The following is a 16,601-nucleotide window of genomic DNA, read 5'->3' as shown; positions in this document are numbered from 1 at the left end:
TATACTCCAACTCGTCCCACAATATGATACCATTAACCAAGCCAAAATTTCCATCACAATGATGTGACCCAAATAAAGGAAGAAAAATACAGGATCGCTTTTGAATAGCTTCATGTCCTCAGCTGTCTTTCTCAGAGCACGGAAATCTTCTATCAGCTGAGGCTGAAAATAAGGAAAAAACAAGATATTGGAAAAAAAAACACCAGGTGTTTTATACTCAAATAGGCGGCTTCACTTTTAAGCACTACACAATCTTCACCCTGCTAAGCCTGCTCTGTCAGGCCAATGCTGAACTTCATGGATTCCGTGCTTGATTGTGTAGCAAGAATTCTATATAATCTTCAACACATAACCTTATATACTTCAACTGTCCTGTAAAATCATTAAATATATACCATACCACACCATACATCCCATCCTACCCCATCCCACCCCACCCATCCCACATCATTTTATACAGAGCCAGTTTGTTGTAGGGGTTAAGGCACCAATTTAGAAACCAGTAGACTGTGTGTCCTGCTGGCTGGATGACTTTAGGTCAGTCAGTCTCTTTCAGCCCTAGGAAACCACTTCTCAAAAATGGCAAAGCACTTTTGAAAAAACTTGCCAAGTAAACTGCAGAGACCTGTCCAGGCAGTCTCTGAGAATTAGACACAACTGAATGAAAGAAAAAAAATAATATTAATATTGGTCTAGGCCAGAGGTCCCCAACCTTTTGGGCACCAGGGACCGGTTCCATGGAGAAAAGTTTTTTCTTGGACCGGAGGATGCGTGCTTTTGTGCGTTGTCTGCATCCCACCGATGGGGCTTTGCTTGTTTGTGCAGACTGGTTGCTGGCATGCCGCTGCCCGGTACCGGCCCACAGACCGGGGGTTGGGGAACCCTGGTCTAGGTGACTGAGACTAAGGAGAGTGAGTTCTAGTCCTGCCTTAAGCACGAAATCAAGCTGGGTGACCTTGGACCAATGGCTCTTTTAGTCCAATTTGCCTCACAGTGTGGTTGTTGTGGGGAAATAGGAGGAGAAAGGAGTATGTTTGTCACCTTGAGTTATTTATAAAAATAATACAGGCAGGATAAAAATATAATGACACGATGTAACATAACACAACAAAACATTATATAAACGCTGATTCTCCGAATGCTACATTCTAGATTCAAGGATGCACAGAACACAGAGTTCTATTTTTTATTTCTGAGCTCTTCTTGACTTTACTGTTGGCTGTTAAATAAAAACTCAAGTAGTGTTTTAAACATGACAGGTATCTATTTGGGTTCAGAGCAGTAGGGGCCTTGCTACTCAGCCATCTCTTTTGTATCATCCTTCAGATATAGATGGCACAAGCTGTTTTACAAAAGGTCTTCTCTATATAAATGGTAAAAAGGTAATGAGCTCAGTNGCATAAGTGTCAAAGTATTTTGCCATTGCAAATCGTGGTGGCTGCTGTGGCCACTGTCAGGACTAATTTAATGAAATATAACTTGATATACCTTATGCTTCTCAATATTTCCACCTAGCTGCAGGCTGTAGGAACCAATTAATACCACTTAAGCATCACTACCCACTTTCTGTGATATGGAATACTGAAAGCATTAATGGGGCATTTGCAGGGTGATGTTTAGACATTGGCTTGTTATCCTAATTGCAACCCTCCAAAAAGAAAAGAGGAAAGGGTAGGACTTTTGCTTGCGGTTGCTCAAGCAAAGCAGAGTGACTGAATAATTGATAATTGAACAGCTGGGAGCTGAGGAATTCTGAATGGCTGGGAGACAAGGGACAGATGAGAAAGAAGAGGCAGAGTCATATCTGTGAGCTACCTTCCAAGTCAGAGTTCAGAAAAACATCAGGTTACTAAAAGGCCACAGGCTGCTTTCAGACAGAAAAACCAGGCCTGATCTCATGTGAAGAAGAGGGAAAAGGGAGAGGCTGTGAGCACTTTAGATTCAAAAATGAAAAGGTGCTTTCAATCCTGAGAAAATGCATGGATTAAGGAATTCCCAAGAGGAGGAAGGGAGCAAAATCCTAGCAGATGGAATAAGAAGTGATGAAAATTCCCTGAATATTTGCTTGAGTAATTTACAGTCAATATTCTTTGTACCACTGTTTCTAATCTCAGCTGCATGCTTAGCCTCCTGCGAGGAGTCTGAGCTTTGCCTCAGCAAAGTTCATACTTCAAAGGTAACACAACAGTCTTCATCAAGGTATTTCAAATCATGTTAAAGCCTCAATCAACAGTTTGCACTGTTGATAAATAAATAAATAAATTAATAAATATTTGCACATTTTGAACAGACAAATGCCCTTGCACTTTTAATGTTGCAACTGGAACTTCCAATTTTGAAACCAGAAGAAGAAGTCCAGAAGACAGGCTTTTTGATGAGGGATGGCAAGCTAGCCCATCTCTGAACAAATAGAGGTCATGACCAAAGGACTTTGAAGTAGAACAGTTCCATGGAAGAGAATACATGTACCTCAGAGGGGAATCCTTGTGTTCTCTGTGCTTGCTTGCTTGCTTTCAGATGTTTCATTACCCAACTGGGTTACACCATCATTACTAGTAGATATGAGGTTTGCTCCCTGTTTCTGTACAGTAACTTGTCCCCCCAGTAGAGTGTGGTTTTATCCTAGATAGTTCCTTGATTAGAGTATTGTTTCCTGCAAGATTGCTTGTCTGATGTTAATTTTATCTGGATATTGGTTGTTGGAGAGGACGTATTCTGGTCTTTTTGTTTCCATCTTAGATTTTTATTGTCTTTCTTGAATGGTGTGGAAATATAGCTTAGCTCTATCTGTCTATTTATGATATTGTGATAGTGATTGGTCTGAATGCCAGGTTTCTAGCATTTTTGGATTTAACTTAGTCTAGGAAACTTGGTCCCAGATGAAACTTGTTGAGTACCATGGAACCTCTCCAGATAAGGACAGGAGAGCACTCACTTGTGCTCCAGTTGGCTTCTCCCTGCTATCTTGAGTCTCCCTGCTACCCCATATCTCCTCATGGCAAAATGAGTGTCAAATAAAATAAATAAATAAATAAATAACATCCCCACAGGATAGCTTTTTACTGAGTGGCTTAATGCTGGGAAATAGAGAGAAATCATTATACTTTCAACAGCTGTGGAGGCTTTTAAAGGACTAACCTCACTTTCTAATCACTTTTATGAGTTACCTATTTAACTATCTGAACACTAATAGAGATCTTCAAAATGATAAATTTGCAAAGCCACATGGTGAGTTTACCTTCATTTCAGAATAAAAGAAAAATAACTATAAGTTTAAGAATTTAAAGAATTTGAAATAAACAGCAAAAAGCTAGATAAAATTTTAACTTAAATTATAAATGAATTAAGGGATCACACAAATTTGGATTAGGACTTTTGCTATAAGATATTGAAAATATATAAATAGCACTTTCATGGGAATCAAATTGTTTAATCTACCTTACATTCTAATGGAAATTTAAGACTTTATGATTTCAGAAATTCTACACTAGAGAGGATGAAAGATTTCATGCATAAAAAGAAACAGAAAAGAAAAAAAGAAAGGGGCAGGGTTACCTTTTATTGGTTAGCAATAGCAAAATGACAGAAAATAGTATGACATTTGAAATACTCCAGGAGAGATTTGAAGAATGGGGACAGAAACTAGCAACTACAATGTCAGCAATAATGTCTGCTTCTATGGATCGACTATATCCAAAGAACAGTAAAAAAGAAATGACAGACATGAAACAGAATATCTTGAAAGACCTACAAGATAAAGACCTGAAATAAACATCATTTGATGCAGAAATATTATAAAGAAGTTGTTGAAATACTGGAAAAGTTTAAAAAATGTGGATTATAAGACAGCAATGACAAAGTGGAAATACAAATGATAAACCAAGAGAATTACTTGGGAAACGATGCTTTATTGGATTCACAAGAGATTTACTAAAGCCTCAAAGAAGGGATCTGAATGAATTAAAGATCAAAATTGCTAGAGACAAAAGGAAGAAGTACAAAGTACTTTGGTTTGTTTCACTAAGGTTAAGATGTGTTAAAATAAGATATGTTTCTATAAAATTCTGTGAAATCTTTATAGACATTTTGCTAGCCTTGGTCTGTAATCTCAATGATTTATGGATTTGCATATGGATAAGAGATGTGTTATAGAAAGAAGACATGCTTGTATGCAATCTTATGGAGATTGAAGAATTACTAAATTTGTTCATGCTTGTGATAAAAAATGGAAGTCGTATTTTAAAACATTTCTTTTCTTTCTCTTATTTTTCTCATTTTCTTTCTTTTTTGCTTATTTTCTTTTCTCTTGCACTTTCTATATTTTATTTTTCTTTTCCTTTCTGAGTTTAGTTTGCAATGTTTTTTATGGAGGGGGAAGGGGAAGAGGAGAAGGAGGAAGTGGAGGAGGAGGAGAGGAGGAGGAGGAGGAAGAACAAAGTGAAGCAACATTTGGCTCTTCTAAAGGTTGCTTCTTCTGAGTCTTTATTAAAATGAAACACCCCTTCAAAGATTTGCATAACTATTGAGTGAAATACCTTAATGTAAAGGCTTTATGTGTGGATTTCTTTCAGCCTGAGAAGATTTCAGCTAATATTAAGTAAGGAGACACATCAGTGTATTCCCAACTTAGGGCACTTGCTATTAACTTTGTCTTCAGTTTCTCTACGTTTCATTACTTTCTTTCCCACTTTATTTTCCTGCTACCCTATTTTTAATCTCAATCCTTCTCTCCATTTCTCTCTTACTGATGCTTTATGTGATGTCCCTTCCTTCAGGCTCTCTTTGGTCTCATTCTCTCATTTAAAAGAACGGGAAGCCATCTCGTTTACTTACATTCTTTCCTCTATCTTGGTTGGGTTCTCCTGGAGCAAGTTCTCCAATCAATAATGGCTTAAGAAACTTCTTTGCAAAGGTGATATCTGGATGAAAGGCCTGAAATGCATCCTAGAATAAAAAAGAAGAGATGGATAAGCCTTGATATCCTAAGAGAGCTTATCTACATTATACCTCTGACATTCATTTACAATTCTCCCTTCTGACTGCAACTATTCACTAAGAGTTTTTTTTTACCCACTATAAAAAAGTGAGAAAGTACAGGCTGAGACATTGTTAGAGTTAAAGCATCTAGAATAACTTATTCATTCTCATTTGTAAACCTGGTTGTATGATAGTTGTCTTCTCTTGTTCTTCCTCTTCTCCAAAGTAAAGTTTTTTTTAAATGCAGTTATGGGCTAATGGTTAAGATGCTGGGCTGTCAACTGGAAAGTTGGCATTTTGTGGCCCAAGTACCCTATGGCAGGGTAAGCTCCATTCTTGCCTCAGCTCCTGCCAATCTAGCAGTTTGAAACATGCAAATGCGAGTAGATATATAGGTAGCACTTCGGTGGGAAGGTAATAGTGCCTCAGTGTATGGTCATGCTGGTCACATGACTATGGAAATGTCTTTTGTCAAAGCTGGCTTCCTCGGCTAAGAAGCAGATATGAGCACTACCTCCTAGAGTTGGACACGACTAAGCAAAGGAAACCTTTACCTTTCCTTTTTATGGACATTTGGCATCATTATTTTAAAATGGGATTTCTCATTAAAGCCTCCCTTATGTACAGAAATTCACGACTGCTAATCTAGCCCGTATAATCCACACTAAAAAAAAATCAGTTTTTTAAAAAGATAAAGTCTTCCTTTTTATTTTATTCTTTTTAAAACAGAGCTAAAGGGACAAGGTTAGGATGGCAGGGATCATCAAATAGCTGAAGAGACATGGGCTTTCACGTGAGAATTAGCCTATTGGTAATTTAGTTTTGAGAAACTCTTTTAAGAAAGGAATGATCTGGAGGAAAATTATTCCTTTTTACCAAATCAATAACTTGATGGAAAGAGTAACTCTGTATTGTCTTTATGGAGAAAGCTGAACTGTTGCTTTCCTTCCAGAAACAGCAACATCACACTGGTGATTTTTTCCTCCATAGGAGTTGAATGTGAAGGGTTTCCCCCCCCACACACACCTTTTATAAGGTAAATGAAAGTCCTCCCCCCTCCACTTTTCTTGAAGGTAGCAACTTTAGTATTTTTGCTGAAGTCCAGCTGAATCTCAAATTCCCCTCTATTTCCTCTGAATATGGAACAATCAGGAAGGGGACATCATCAGATATATGTCTGTGGGCTACATGTATATACATTTATACACACACAAACACACATCATATAGAGAACATGTTTACCAACGAGTTTTACTCTTTAACAGTACTAGATCTTGGGAACATCTTGGGATTGTCATGACCTAAGTATGTTTAATCAAATTTGTTAATTCAGGATATGCAAATGACTTCCAACTTGGACTTAAAGAAAGATCAAACAATCTAAGAAAAGTAAGAGTGCTAATTGTGGTGAAATTATATCCCCTTTGTTATTCGAGGCAGGGTGCTTCTCTGTATAGAGCTCAGTGACAACACTAGTTTGAGCTTGGTTGGTTTCAAAATGCACAACCAGACCTGGTTAGTACATCAAGGCAAGGGACTGGATTTGAAAATTAAAAAGAAAAAAAATAAAGCAAAACTGCAGGGCTACTATAAAAGGTTGACTACTTGGGGGCAGTAATGAGAAAATTCTCTCCATTTCTGCAATCATCTTGAGATCATCTGGCATTTTGCAAACCAGTTCAGTAACCCTATGAAAGAAGGCTATGGCAAAGAGGCTGTTGCTGAAGAAAACCATAGTAATATGTCCATGTAATTAGGAGGAGACTCAAGGGAGTCTTTATCTTTTCATGCTTCTTAAAAATAGTTGTTAAGGAAACACCCATGGGAGAATATTACTACATTCGTGTCCTGCAAACAGGCTTTTAAAACCTTATAAAATAACTGGTTTGATCAACCAAAGGGAAATGCAGAAAACCGAACACTGTGGCAGAAACAACATTTCTAATGAAATGCAAAAGAGCTATACAGGTAATCCTAGACTTACAACTCTTCATTGCGCAACCATTCAAAGTTATAGTGGCACTGAAAAAAAGTGACTTATAACTGGTCTTTGCACTTAGGAACGTTGCAGCATTCCCAGGATCGCATGATCAAAACTCAGGCACTTGGAAGCTGGCATGGGCTTAGGATGTTTGCGGCATCCCAGGGTCAGGTGATCGCCATTTCCTAACCTTCCCAACTGGCTTCCAACAAGCAAAGTCAATGAGGGAAACCAGTCTAATGACCCAATGATTTTCTTAACAACTGCAGTTATCCCCTTAATAAGCATGGCAAAAAGGGTCATAAAACTGGAAGCAACTCACTTAACAACAGCCTTGCTTGGCAACAGAAATTTTGGCCTTGGTTATGGTTGTAAGCCAGTGGTTCTCAACCTTTTTAATGTGGTGACCCCAACCGGTCGTAAGTCGAGAACTAACCCGGTCGTAAGTCGAGGACTAAACCGGTCATAAGTCGAGGACTACCCAACCGGTTGTAAGTCGAGGACTTTCCCTGCCCGGGAGCGCTGCGCATGCATGGTTTCGCCCCCTGCGCCGGCCGAGGCGTAGCTGGCAAGCGGCAGAGACGGAGCAGGCTGACCACCAGCTGGCCCAGCCCAAGGGAGGTAAGGCACCCGCTGGAAAAGGGGGGAAAAATGGCGGACAAAAAAAATGGCGGACAGCCTTGCTTGGCGACCCCCATGAAATGGTCGATCGACCCCAAATGGGGTCCCGACCCACAGGTTGAGAACCACTGTTGTAAGCCAAGGACTACCTGTAATATACTTGTTCCAGTGTTTTGTCTACGCAGCTGAGTTTCTTCCATTTTGATTAGCTGCGGCACTTCAGAATAGAGGATTCTACAACCCTGCTACAGGATTATTTTCACGAGAGATGCCGACATTGGATATAGGATCATTTGTATGCCATGCACAAACATAAATGCTCCTAGCAGCTTCCCACTGAACTGTTTTATTTGATACAACAAAAGACCTGCCTCCTCCATCTATGTCATGATACTGTTGGATGTACTGATTCATTTTCAAAGATGGCATGCAAAAGAGGGTTCCATCTTCCCCAGTTCCCATTTTTCCTACAAGGCTGATAATCATTATTCAGGGGACAAAGTTGGATTTGTCGTTTGCATGGCTGAATTCGTATTTCAATTGCAAGAGGATTATGTTGGGAGTGTAACTGTGATATAGATATACTCATCAAGACATCTCCCCTCTTCCATTTAGCTCACTCGTAGCTTTTCTTTTTTAAAAAATCTTTTTTCTTCTAAGATTAATATAATCGGAAAAAGACCCTTCTTCAGCCAACGCCAAACAGATGTCAAGACAGCTTGTCTGGAAACTGGAAGTTTGGCACTGGAGGCCTGCTGCTGAATCAGAAAATTGCTCACAGCAACTTCACATAAAAGATTCTCAGGCAAAGCAGCAAAAGAAACAAACAAGTCTTTAGCAGATTAGAATGGCCTTTGCAGCATCATTTAGAGCCAGGGAAAATATGAGGTTCCTGAAAAGTAACCATTAAGGGCCTAATATCTGGATCTTTTGCTAGTGGACTAAAAAGAATGCAGGAAAATTGTTAGGAACTTATTCTAGGAAATTCAGCCAATGTATGCTCCATTCCTGCTGTTTTTTTTAGCACTTGCATATGCTATAATTTGCTTCTAACAGGCTTACAGGATTTCTTGTTACAATCCTGCACATTTGATTATTTTCTTTAAGCAAAGAAAATGTAATTAATGATGAACATGGGTCTCCTTAAAAGCCCTGATATCCCTGGGAACAATTGTGTCTTTATGGACAGGCACCAGGGACTGGCACTAGGGAAGAAATAACCAAATTTCTACTTCCCTGAAGGATGGAAGAGGAAAGGAACAAGTTGCATGGGTTGAATTTCACTGTGTTTTTAAACTAGGTTTTAAGGAGTACCAGTTCTCTGTTAACAACTTACAGATGTGTTATGCAAGTCCAGCTGACCTCCAGTGAGCAGCTTGAAGTGTGGCCCTTCAGGCTGGGTGCCCAACTAGCTCATTGGTGCTCTGTTATCTGTGATCTCCATGCACAAGACATACACATCCAGGCAAATGAGCTGTGCAAAGGCAAGCCAGGTACTGAATTTACCAATTTATCCTTTTATTTATTTTGAAAGTAACAGTCAAGATATTTCTCTTTAAAAAAAACTTGCTTTTGAAAAGTTGAAGAAACCCTGCATTATAGGAGAACATTGTATGCTTGCTTTGCTGTCCTTTCAATTGCATATTTTTTTTTAAAAAGTAGCTAGCACATTAGTCTAATACTAGAGTTATGATTCCACCATATTAAGTTAAATGAACAAGGGAGTGTGTGTTGGCTTAGGAGGTTACGACACTAGGCTGATGATTGGTAAGCTTGAGTTCAAGGCCCAGTTGCTGCCATAGGAGGGGGTGAGTTCCCGCCACATGCTCCTACCCAGCAGTTCAAAAGCGGGTGACTGCGAATAGATAAATGGGTACCACTTTGGTGGGCAACTTAATGGGGACGTGAAAGGAGCTCCAACTGAGCATCCCCCAGGCAGTGATGATGTCACTGTTAATGATGATGATGATGATGATGATGATGATGATGATGATAATAATAATAATAATAATAATAATAATAATAATAATAATAATAATAATAATAATGTTGGAAGGGACCTTGGAGGTCATCTAGTCCAACCCCCTGCTCAGGCAGGAAACCCTATACCATTTCAGACAAATGGCTATCCTTTAAAAACTTCCAGTGTTGGAATATTCACAACTTCTGGAGGCAGATTGTTCCACTGGTTAATTGTTCTAACTGTCCGGAAATTTCTCCTTAGTTCTAGGCTGCTTCTCTCCTTGATTAGTTTCCATCCGTTGCTTCTTGTCCTGCCTTCAGGTGCTTTTGAGAATAGCTTGACTCCCTCTTCTTTGTGGCAACCCCTGAGATATTGGAACACTGCTTAGTCCTTCTCTTCATTAAACTAGACTTACCTAATTACAGCAACCATTCCTTGTATGTTTTAGCCTCCAGTCCCCTAATCATCTTTGTTACTCTTCTCTGTACTCTTTCTAGAGTCTCAACATCTTTTTTACATAGTGGTGACCAAAACTGGATGCAGTATTCCAAGTGTGGCCTTACCAAGTCATTGTAAAGTGGTGCTCTGACATGACTGCAGTAGTAGTAGTTAAATGAACATATTTCTCAACAAATGTGTATAGGGTTATATATTGCAACTTAACTTGCCCATCAAAAAGGAAAACAGTCCTTTCCACAATCCACCTCTACTGCAAAACACTGAAATGGAATACAAAGGATCTGTTTTAAGGAGTTTTGGATCCCTGGATTACACACATAGTTTAAGTGACAAGCAAGCAACATCTATTAGTATTTCATAATCCATTTAAGAACACGCAGCTGATGTTGTTGCTACATATACTTCATGTTTATGGCAAGTCATACTGCAAGGCTGATGCAGGTGCCTGCAGGGTATACTTAGTACTCCTGGAACTCAAAGATGACTGGCACCTGTCAGATTCTATTAAATGTTGTGTTGTGTCCTGAGCCTGCTGAAGCATTCAGCAGGCTCAGAAATGTTGCAAATGGTCCCGGGCAGACCGAAAGCTGCCCGGGACCAGACTGGCTGTCACCAGCCTTGCGCGCATGCGCAAAGTGCGAAAACAGCTGGATTTCTATTGGCTAACATTGTCCGGGTTTTGGACACTATAAAAGGCCTGCACGCCTTTTGCTGGTTGCTGGTTGTGAGAAGAGATCAATAAAGGAAGCTTGTTCACACAATGTGTCTCCACTTAATGCCTCGACCCTGCAAACATAAAATGCTGAATATCAGCAGAAGTCTGTTGCTCCCTCGCTTGTCTAAGAGACTCCTCCCATTATATATTATGAGTCACACTGTCCCTGTGCACTTCAGCTTGCAGTTCTGCTGCTACCAATCAATCTTGATCATGGGCTCTAAGCGTATTGTATGTCTTGCCCATTTCCACACATCCGGCCAAGATCCACTGCTATTATCTGGATTATCCTTGAATCAACTCTCACATTTCTCTCTTTGACTATTTGTTTTTTGTGACTAGCAGACACCCCACCCCCCGAACATCTAGGAGGAAAAAGGAAATAATTCTGATACCAGGAAAGTGCTGTTTTAATTTCAGGACTCTGAACCTCACAGGTGGTTTGATAGAATAACACGGTTGCAGAAAAAGTGTGTGTACCGTTGGCTGCTTTAATTAATATTCAATTCCTTGATAGAATGCATCTTCCAACTGAAGGGAGAAGGTGGCAATTTTCAGTCATCCTCTTCTGGGAACCCCCATCTCAATTCCTAATGAACTCTAAATGGTCACACTGGAGACAGGATTGCAAGAGTGAGAAAGAATCTTTCCCTTCTCGTTGTCAATTGGAAGCAACTTTTAGCCTGAAATTCTGAGCACACTTAGTTGATTAAAAAAAACAAAACCCTCACAGTATTGCATTAGTGGGGTTATTTATGAATGACTATGCTTATGAATAAATATGATGAAGTTGTTAAAATTTCATCTGAAAAAGATTAGAAGGCAGAAAGGCCAATGCCCATTTTACTTTTCTTAACCAATGGTTCAAACTGGGTTAAAAGTTATTTTATCTCCTTCTAACAAATGTAAACATAGCATGATTCTTAGGTTCCAGGATTCATGTAGTAGAGGAGCAGGAAGATTTTAATGTATCAATAAGGGTAGAGTTTGCTTTAAAAAGAGGACAACAAGCAGGTTAAAACTGTCCCTTTGAGATTGCTAAATCATTGGGAAAATAGGATTAGCAGCTGCCCCATATTTTGTGAGGGGAGCCATTGGCCTTAAGAAGTCTACATTTTATGGACTCCATCACATACCCAAAAGACTGGTTCTCTATCATTCATGTTTTGCTTTTTTCCTGCAAATATAAGGAAATTGATGCAATATCATTCTGCAAGAGAAGAGCAGCTATTTCTACCCTTATCATTTAAAAAAAACAAAAATCCAAAGAACTCTTGGATTCCCCTTCAGCACACAACTCCCCTCCCCAGGCCTAAGTTGTTAGCCTGTGCTCATCCAGTAACATCACTGCATCATTGGTCATTAACTCTTACGGCTTCTAAAGGGCAAAATATTTTTTAAAACTCTTATCCTGACAAGGCCCCAAAGGTTTGTCTATTAGGGACATATTGTGATTAAAAATTGCTTCCTTCTCCATCTCAAATTAGAATCCCATAGAAAGTAATGATTGTATGTTTTTTAAAACCCTTTTTGTTCTACAGAATTCCATAGCTCAGACCTTTTACTTCACAGTGTTTCAAATTTTTAAAAATGTTGCCTTAGAGAGCCTTCACTGTGGCTTGAAACAACAGGGACAATAGAACCCATCTCCGTGTGTTTCATAGGACCAACACCACAGACAAGTGGAACAACGATAAACTGTAGTATAAAGTTTATAAACAACTTGACAACTACAGTTGCAGATTGGTGGGTCATCTGGACCAATCAATTTAATATGACACCATTGCAGACTCTGGAGGAAAAAAATAATTGACAAGAACTAGATTCCATCTTCTGAAATCTTCCCTCCTCCTCACCAACATTTTAGCTTTAAGGTTCAGCTGTTTTGAAAAGATATGGATTTCTGGAACAACACAACATTCCCCAAAAACTTTATGGTGGACAAATCTAAATCCCAATGCTGACAGCACAGTTCTAAATAGACGTTTTCTTATTTCTTTAGTATGTTCAGACATGCGTTCCCTTATTGAGAAAGTAGCGGAAAAAGTTAAAAGGATCTGATTGGGAATGAGATGGTCTCCTTTTATATGGAGTAGGAGGGGGAGAGGGAGGGGGGGGGAAGGTAAAATGAATGCATGAATCCACCCACCAAGCTACAAGCATATTCTGGCTACTCAGGCTTTGCGGTAAACCATAAAAAGTAAGGATGACACAAATGAACAGGATCATTGTCTAGAGCAGGCATGTCAAACTCGCGATGTCACATGATGTCGCGTGACGTATTGGGACTTTCCCCCCATTGCTGGCAATGGGGTGGGTGCAGTTTCGGCATGACGCATCCGGCCCATGGGCTGACAGTTTGACATGCCTGGTCTACAGTGCCCCTCTTAAATGCCGGAAGACCTCGACCTACAACCACAATTGAGCCCAGCATTTCTGTTACTAAGCGAAACATTTGTTAAGTGAATATTGCCACGTTTTATGACCTTTTTTGCCACAGTTAAGTGCAGTTGTTAAGTTAGTATCATGGTTGTTAAGTGAAACTGGCTTCCCTGTTGATTTTGCCTGTAAGAAGGTCACAAAAGATGATTCACGTCATCCCAGGACACTGCAATGGTCATAAATGTGAATCAGTTGCCAAGCGTCCGAATTCTGATCACCATGACCCTGGGGATGCTGCGATGGTCGTAAGTGTGAAAAACGGCCATAAATTACTTTTTTCAGTGCTGTTGTAACTTTGAATGGTCACTAAATGAACTGCTGTAAGCCAAGGACTACTGTAAATAAGTCAGCTCAAATATATTTATTTTGGAACTGAGGAACAGCAATGCCTTTCACGTCCAGGACTACTGAATGCTAACAATTGGTGTTCCTCTCTCAGACATCCTCAGGATTTAGCTTCAGGAGATGATTTAAAACATGGCTTCTGAGCATAGGTGAGATTTTGTCCTCCAGTTGTCACCACGTCACATTTGGCCACTATGTCAGCTAGGTGCCCTTCTACCTTTCCTCTTGGTTAAGATTGGTGGCGGTGCAGTGGTTAGAATGCAGTACTGCAGGCTAACTCTGCCCACAAGCCAGGGGTTCGATCCTGACTGGCTCAAAGGTTGACTCAGCCTTCTGAGGTGGGTCAAATGAGGTTGGGGGCAATAATGCTGACTCTGTAAACTGCTTAGAGAGGGGTTGTCAAGCACTATGAAGCGGTATAGAAGTCTAAGTGCTATTGCTATTAATGGTGGCCCCTCTAGGGAGCCCTGCAAAAAATCGGGTTTAGGTGGATCACCCTAGCGGGTTGGGGAGGCACCTCTGCTGTTGCTCTCCGGCCTTTGGTCTACAAAGCACGGGTTCCATTTGAACCTGGAGCGATTCTTAAACCCGGTTAGCTGTGCTCTTGTGGCTTTAAAAACCCATCGGGTTCACAGAGATGCCCTGGGTTTGCTAAATTAGGCTGGCCTTCATAAGAAAAGAACTCTGCGACTATTATTGCAAGGAGCCGCGGGTGGGGGGGGGGCTTTTGGGGTGGTGGTGATGATCCAGGGTATCCAAGGCAACAAGCCAGTCCGGAGCTACTGCCCGCCTCAGAATAGGCAGCCGACTCTAGCGCTGACCTCGCGTCACCCCGGGACTACGGTACCACTTGGCTGCAGCAAAGGGAGCGGGCGAGAGAGATGCGGGAGCTGGGCGGCCACGGTTTTCTCCCGGCCGTCGTTTACAAGCGCTCGCTTTTGTCCCTCAGCCCTGCTGGACTCCAGGGAGAAAAGCGCCGGGGCGGCGGGCACTCCAAGCCCGCGCGGCAGAGCAAAGCCTAAAGGCAGCTTCCCCCGCAGTCCGGGGCAGCCCCATCCGCCGTGTCTCCCGCGCGCCAGCCGGAGCGACCGATTTCCCAGCCCCGCGGCAGGTGAGAGAAAGAGGGGGAGCCCCGGCGAGGGACGGGAGCAGCAGCAGCAGCAGCAGCCATTTGCTCCCGGCAAGATGCCGCCGCCGCCGCCGCCTGGAGCCCTTACCGTGGCATCTTCGCCGGCGTAGTGACTGATCACGCGGATCCCCCCCGGGTGCCTTTTGACCCACTGGGTGATGTTGTACACCTTTCGCTCGATCACCAACCACTTGTCCGTGCGCAGGTTATGCTTCTGGATCTCTTCCCAGGTGTACGAGGGGATGGGCGCCTCCCGTTCGCCGCCGCCGCCGCCGCCNGCCGCCAGCTCGGAGTGCCCCCTAGGCTGCCGCGGAGGATTTTCCTTCGCCTATAATCCCCACGCCAGCCGGGGCCACCTCCGCCTCTCCATCCCCGCTCCAGGAAACATCAAGGAGCTTTTCCAGAGTGGATCAGCAGAGCCCGTGCGCCAATCCCCGCTCTCCCCCGGCAAAAGGATGGTCTGCCATTGGCTGGCGACCATCTTTCGAAGGTGAAGGCCGGCCGATTTCGGCTTACATTTGAAGACGAAGCGAGATGGGGCGACGCGAGCCGGCATTGGCCGAGCTGCCTTTCAACAGAAGTTGTGTGGAGGCTGCCGCCAGGCTTTTTTCGGCAGGAGTAGAGATATGACGTGTCTCTGAAGTTCTGCCGTTTGGTTCTCCCGTTATTTTTACAACCCAGGCGGGTATAAAAGGAAACCGCTTTAAATTTAAGACGGCTGGCTTTTAAAGGATGGTTTCCCCCCCCCCCACCCCCTCTAGTTGATTCTCTCGTTTTGCTGCCCTCTCGTTTTCCATGAAATGCAATGCAGTGAAAAGGAAATGGCAATTTCATTTCGTTTCTAAGATTACTTAGCGATCCCCTCGGAATACCAGAGGAGCCAGTTACGGCAGCTTTCGCGGCCAGGAGAGCTTCGTAGCTCCATCGGATTTTTGATGGGCCGAATACTCCCCCAAAATGCCAGTTTACTCAAAAGTCCCACCCGGTCGCCTTCCTTGTTTGTGAAGGAGCATCAGAGACTATATGTAGGATTTGATCACAAAATGTTGTCGGATCATATGAGCGCAAATTATTAGTCAGCAGGCTTTAATGGTAGAGATTTTCATTTTGTTGTTATCCAAACGATGCAAAATCTCGAGTAACAGCAGTGTCCCTAGTGACATTTTTTTCAATTCTTAGCTCGTTGTATTTTGCACATGAGCCAGCTACCCAAATGTCACAGGATGATTCTTTTTTTTTTTTTTAATGCAAAAGAGCCACGACCATCACATTTCTTCACCTAAAAACAAGGCATCATCAATGACGTCAGTTTCTTATCTAAGATTCCATCATCTGAATCTTGGGAGGAAAGGATCGTTCCATTTCTTGATAAGGGAGAAATGAAGATGGGACCGTGGGGTGGGGTGGATGTGAGGTAACCAACATTTCCCAAAGATAGAAGATGGTGAAGTCATCAGCTATTCATGTATGCTGCTTTGAGGTGTTGTGATGCAGACATCTTCTAATATGCTTTCATCCACCCCATCTACTATCCTTTTAGCTCTTAACTGACTCAAACTTTACAGTAATTAGCTTGTTTATATAATTAGCTTTTTGATATATAATTTGAGATGATAGATAGACAGACAGACACACACACAGAGACAGGCAGGTCCCAGAACAGCAAATAGAGATGTGCTAAAAAAAATTGGATATTCCTTGGCCAGGATTTTTATTCTTGTGCAGACATCTCATGACCTTTGAGCTGCATATCAACCACAAAGCTAGGTGGAGGCAAACAGCTGCTGCAATCCCTGTACTTCTGGCTTCTTCTGGTATTTGGCAAATAGAACAGGACAGCTGCCAACTGAGACCCATCCCTGAACATCAGTAGTCACAATGGCTATCAGAACAAAAGTTTGTATCATCATGAGTGAGTCTTTTGCTAGACTGAGCTTCAGCTTGTGTGCAAGACTGGTGTGTGTGTGTG

At 41.8% G+C, this 16,601-nt stretch overlaps 1 protein-coding gene across 1 annotated transcript; it reads right to left on the bottom strand.

Moving 5' to 3' along the window:
- Nucleotides 1-11: 11 nt before the first annotated feature.
- On the bottom strand, nt 12-14,960 carry LOC107300100 (acyl-CoA 6-desaturase-like; the record flags this gene model as incomplete). The annotated part of the gene is made up of 3 exons (XM_015829442.2): nt 12-162; nt 4,834-4,944; nt 14,721-14,960. Coding segments are annotated over 3 exons (502 nt in total), but the record flags the coding sequence as incomplete, so codon positions are not given.
- Between the last annotated feature and the right edge of the window lie 1,641 nt (nt 14,961-16,601).

Source organism: Protobothrops mucrosquamatus, unplaced genomic scaffold (assembly GCF_001527695.2).
Source record: "Protobothrops mucrosquamatus isolate PMUCROS unplaced genomic scaffold, P.Mucros_1.0 scaffold6149, whole genome shotgun sequence".
In the NCBI taxonomy this organism is placed as follows: Eukaryota; Metazoa; Chordata; class Lepidosauria; order Squamata; family Viperidae; genus Protobothrops; species Protobothrops mucrosquamatus.
Note: the sequence above shows the minus strand (reverse complement) of the source record. Positions and strands in the feature narration are given on the sequence as shown.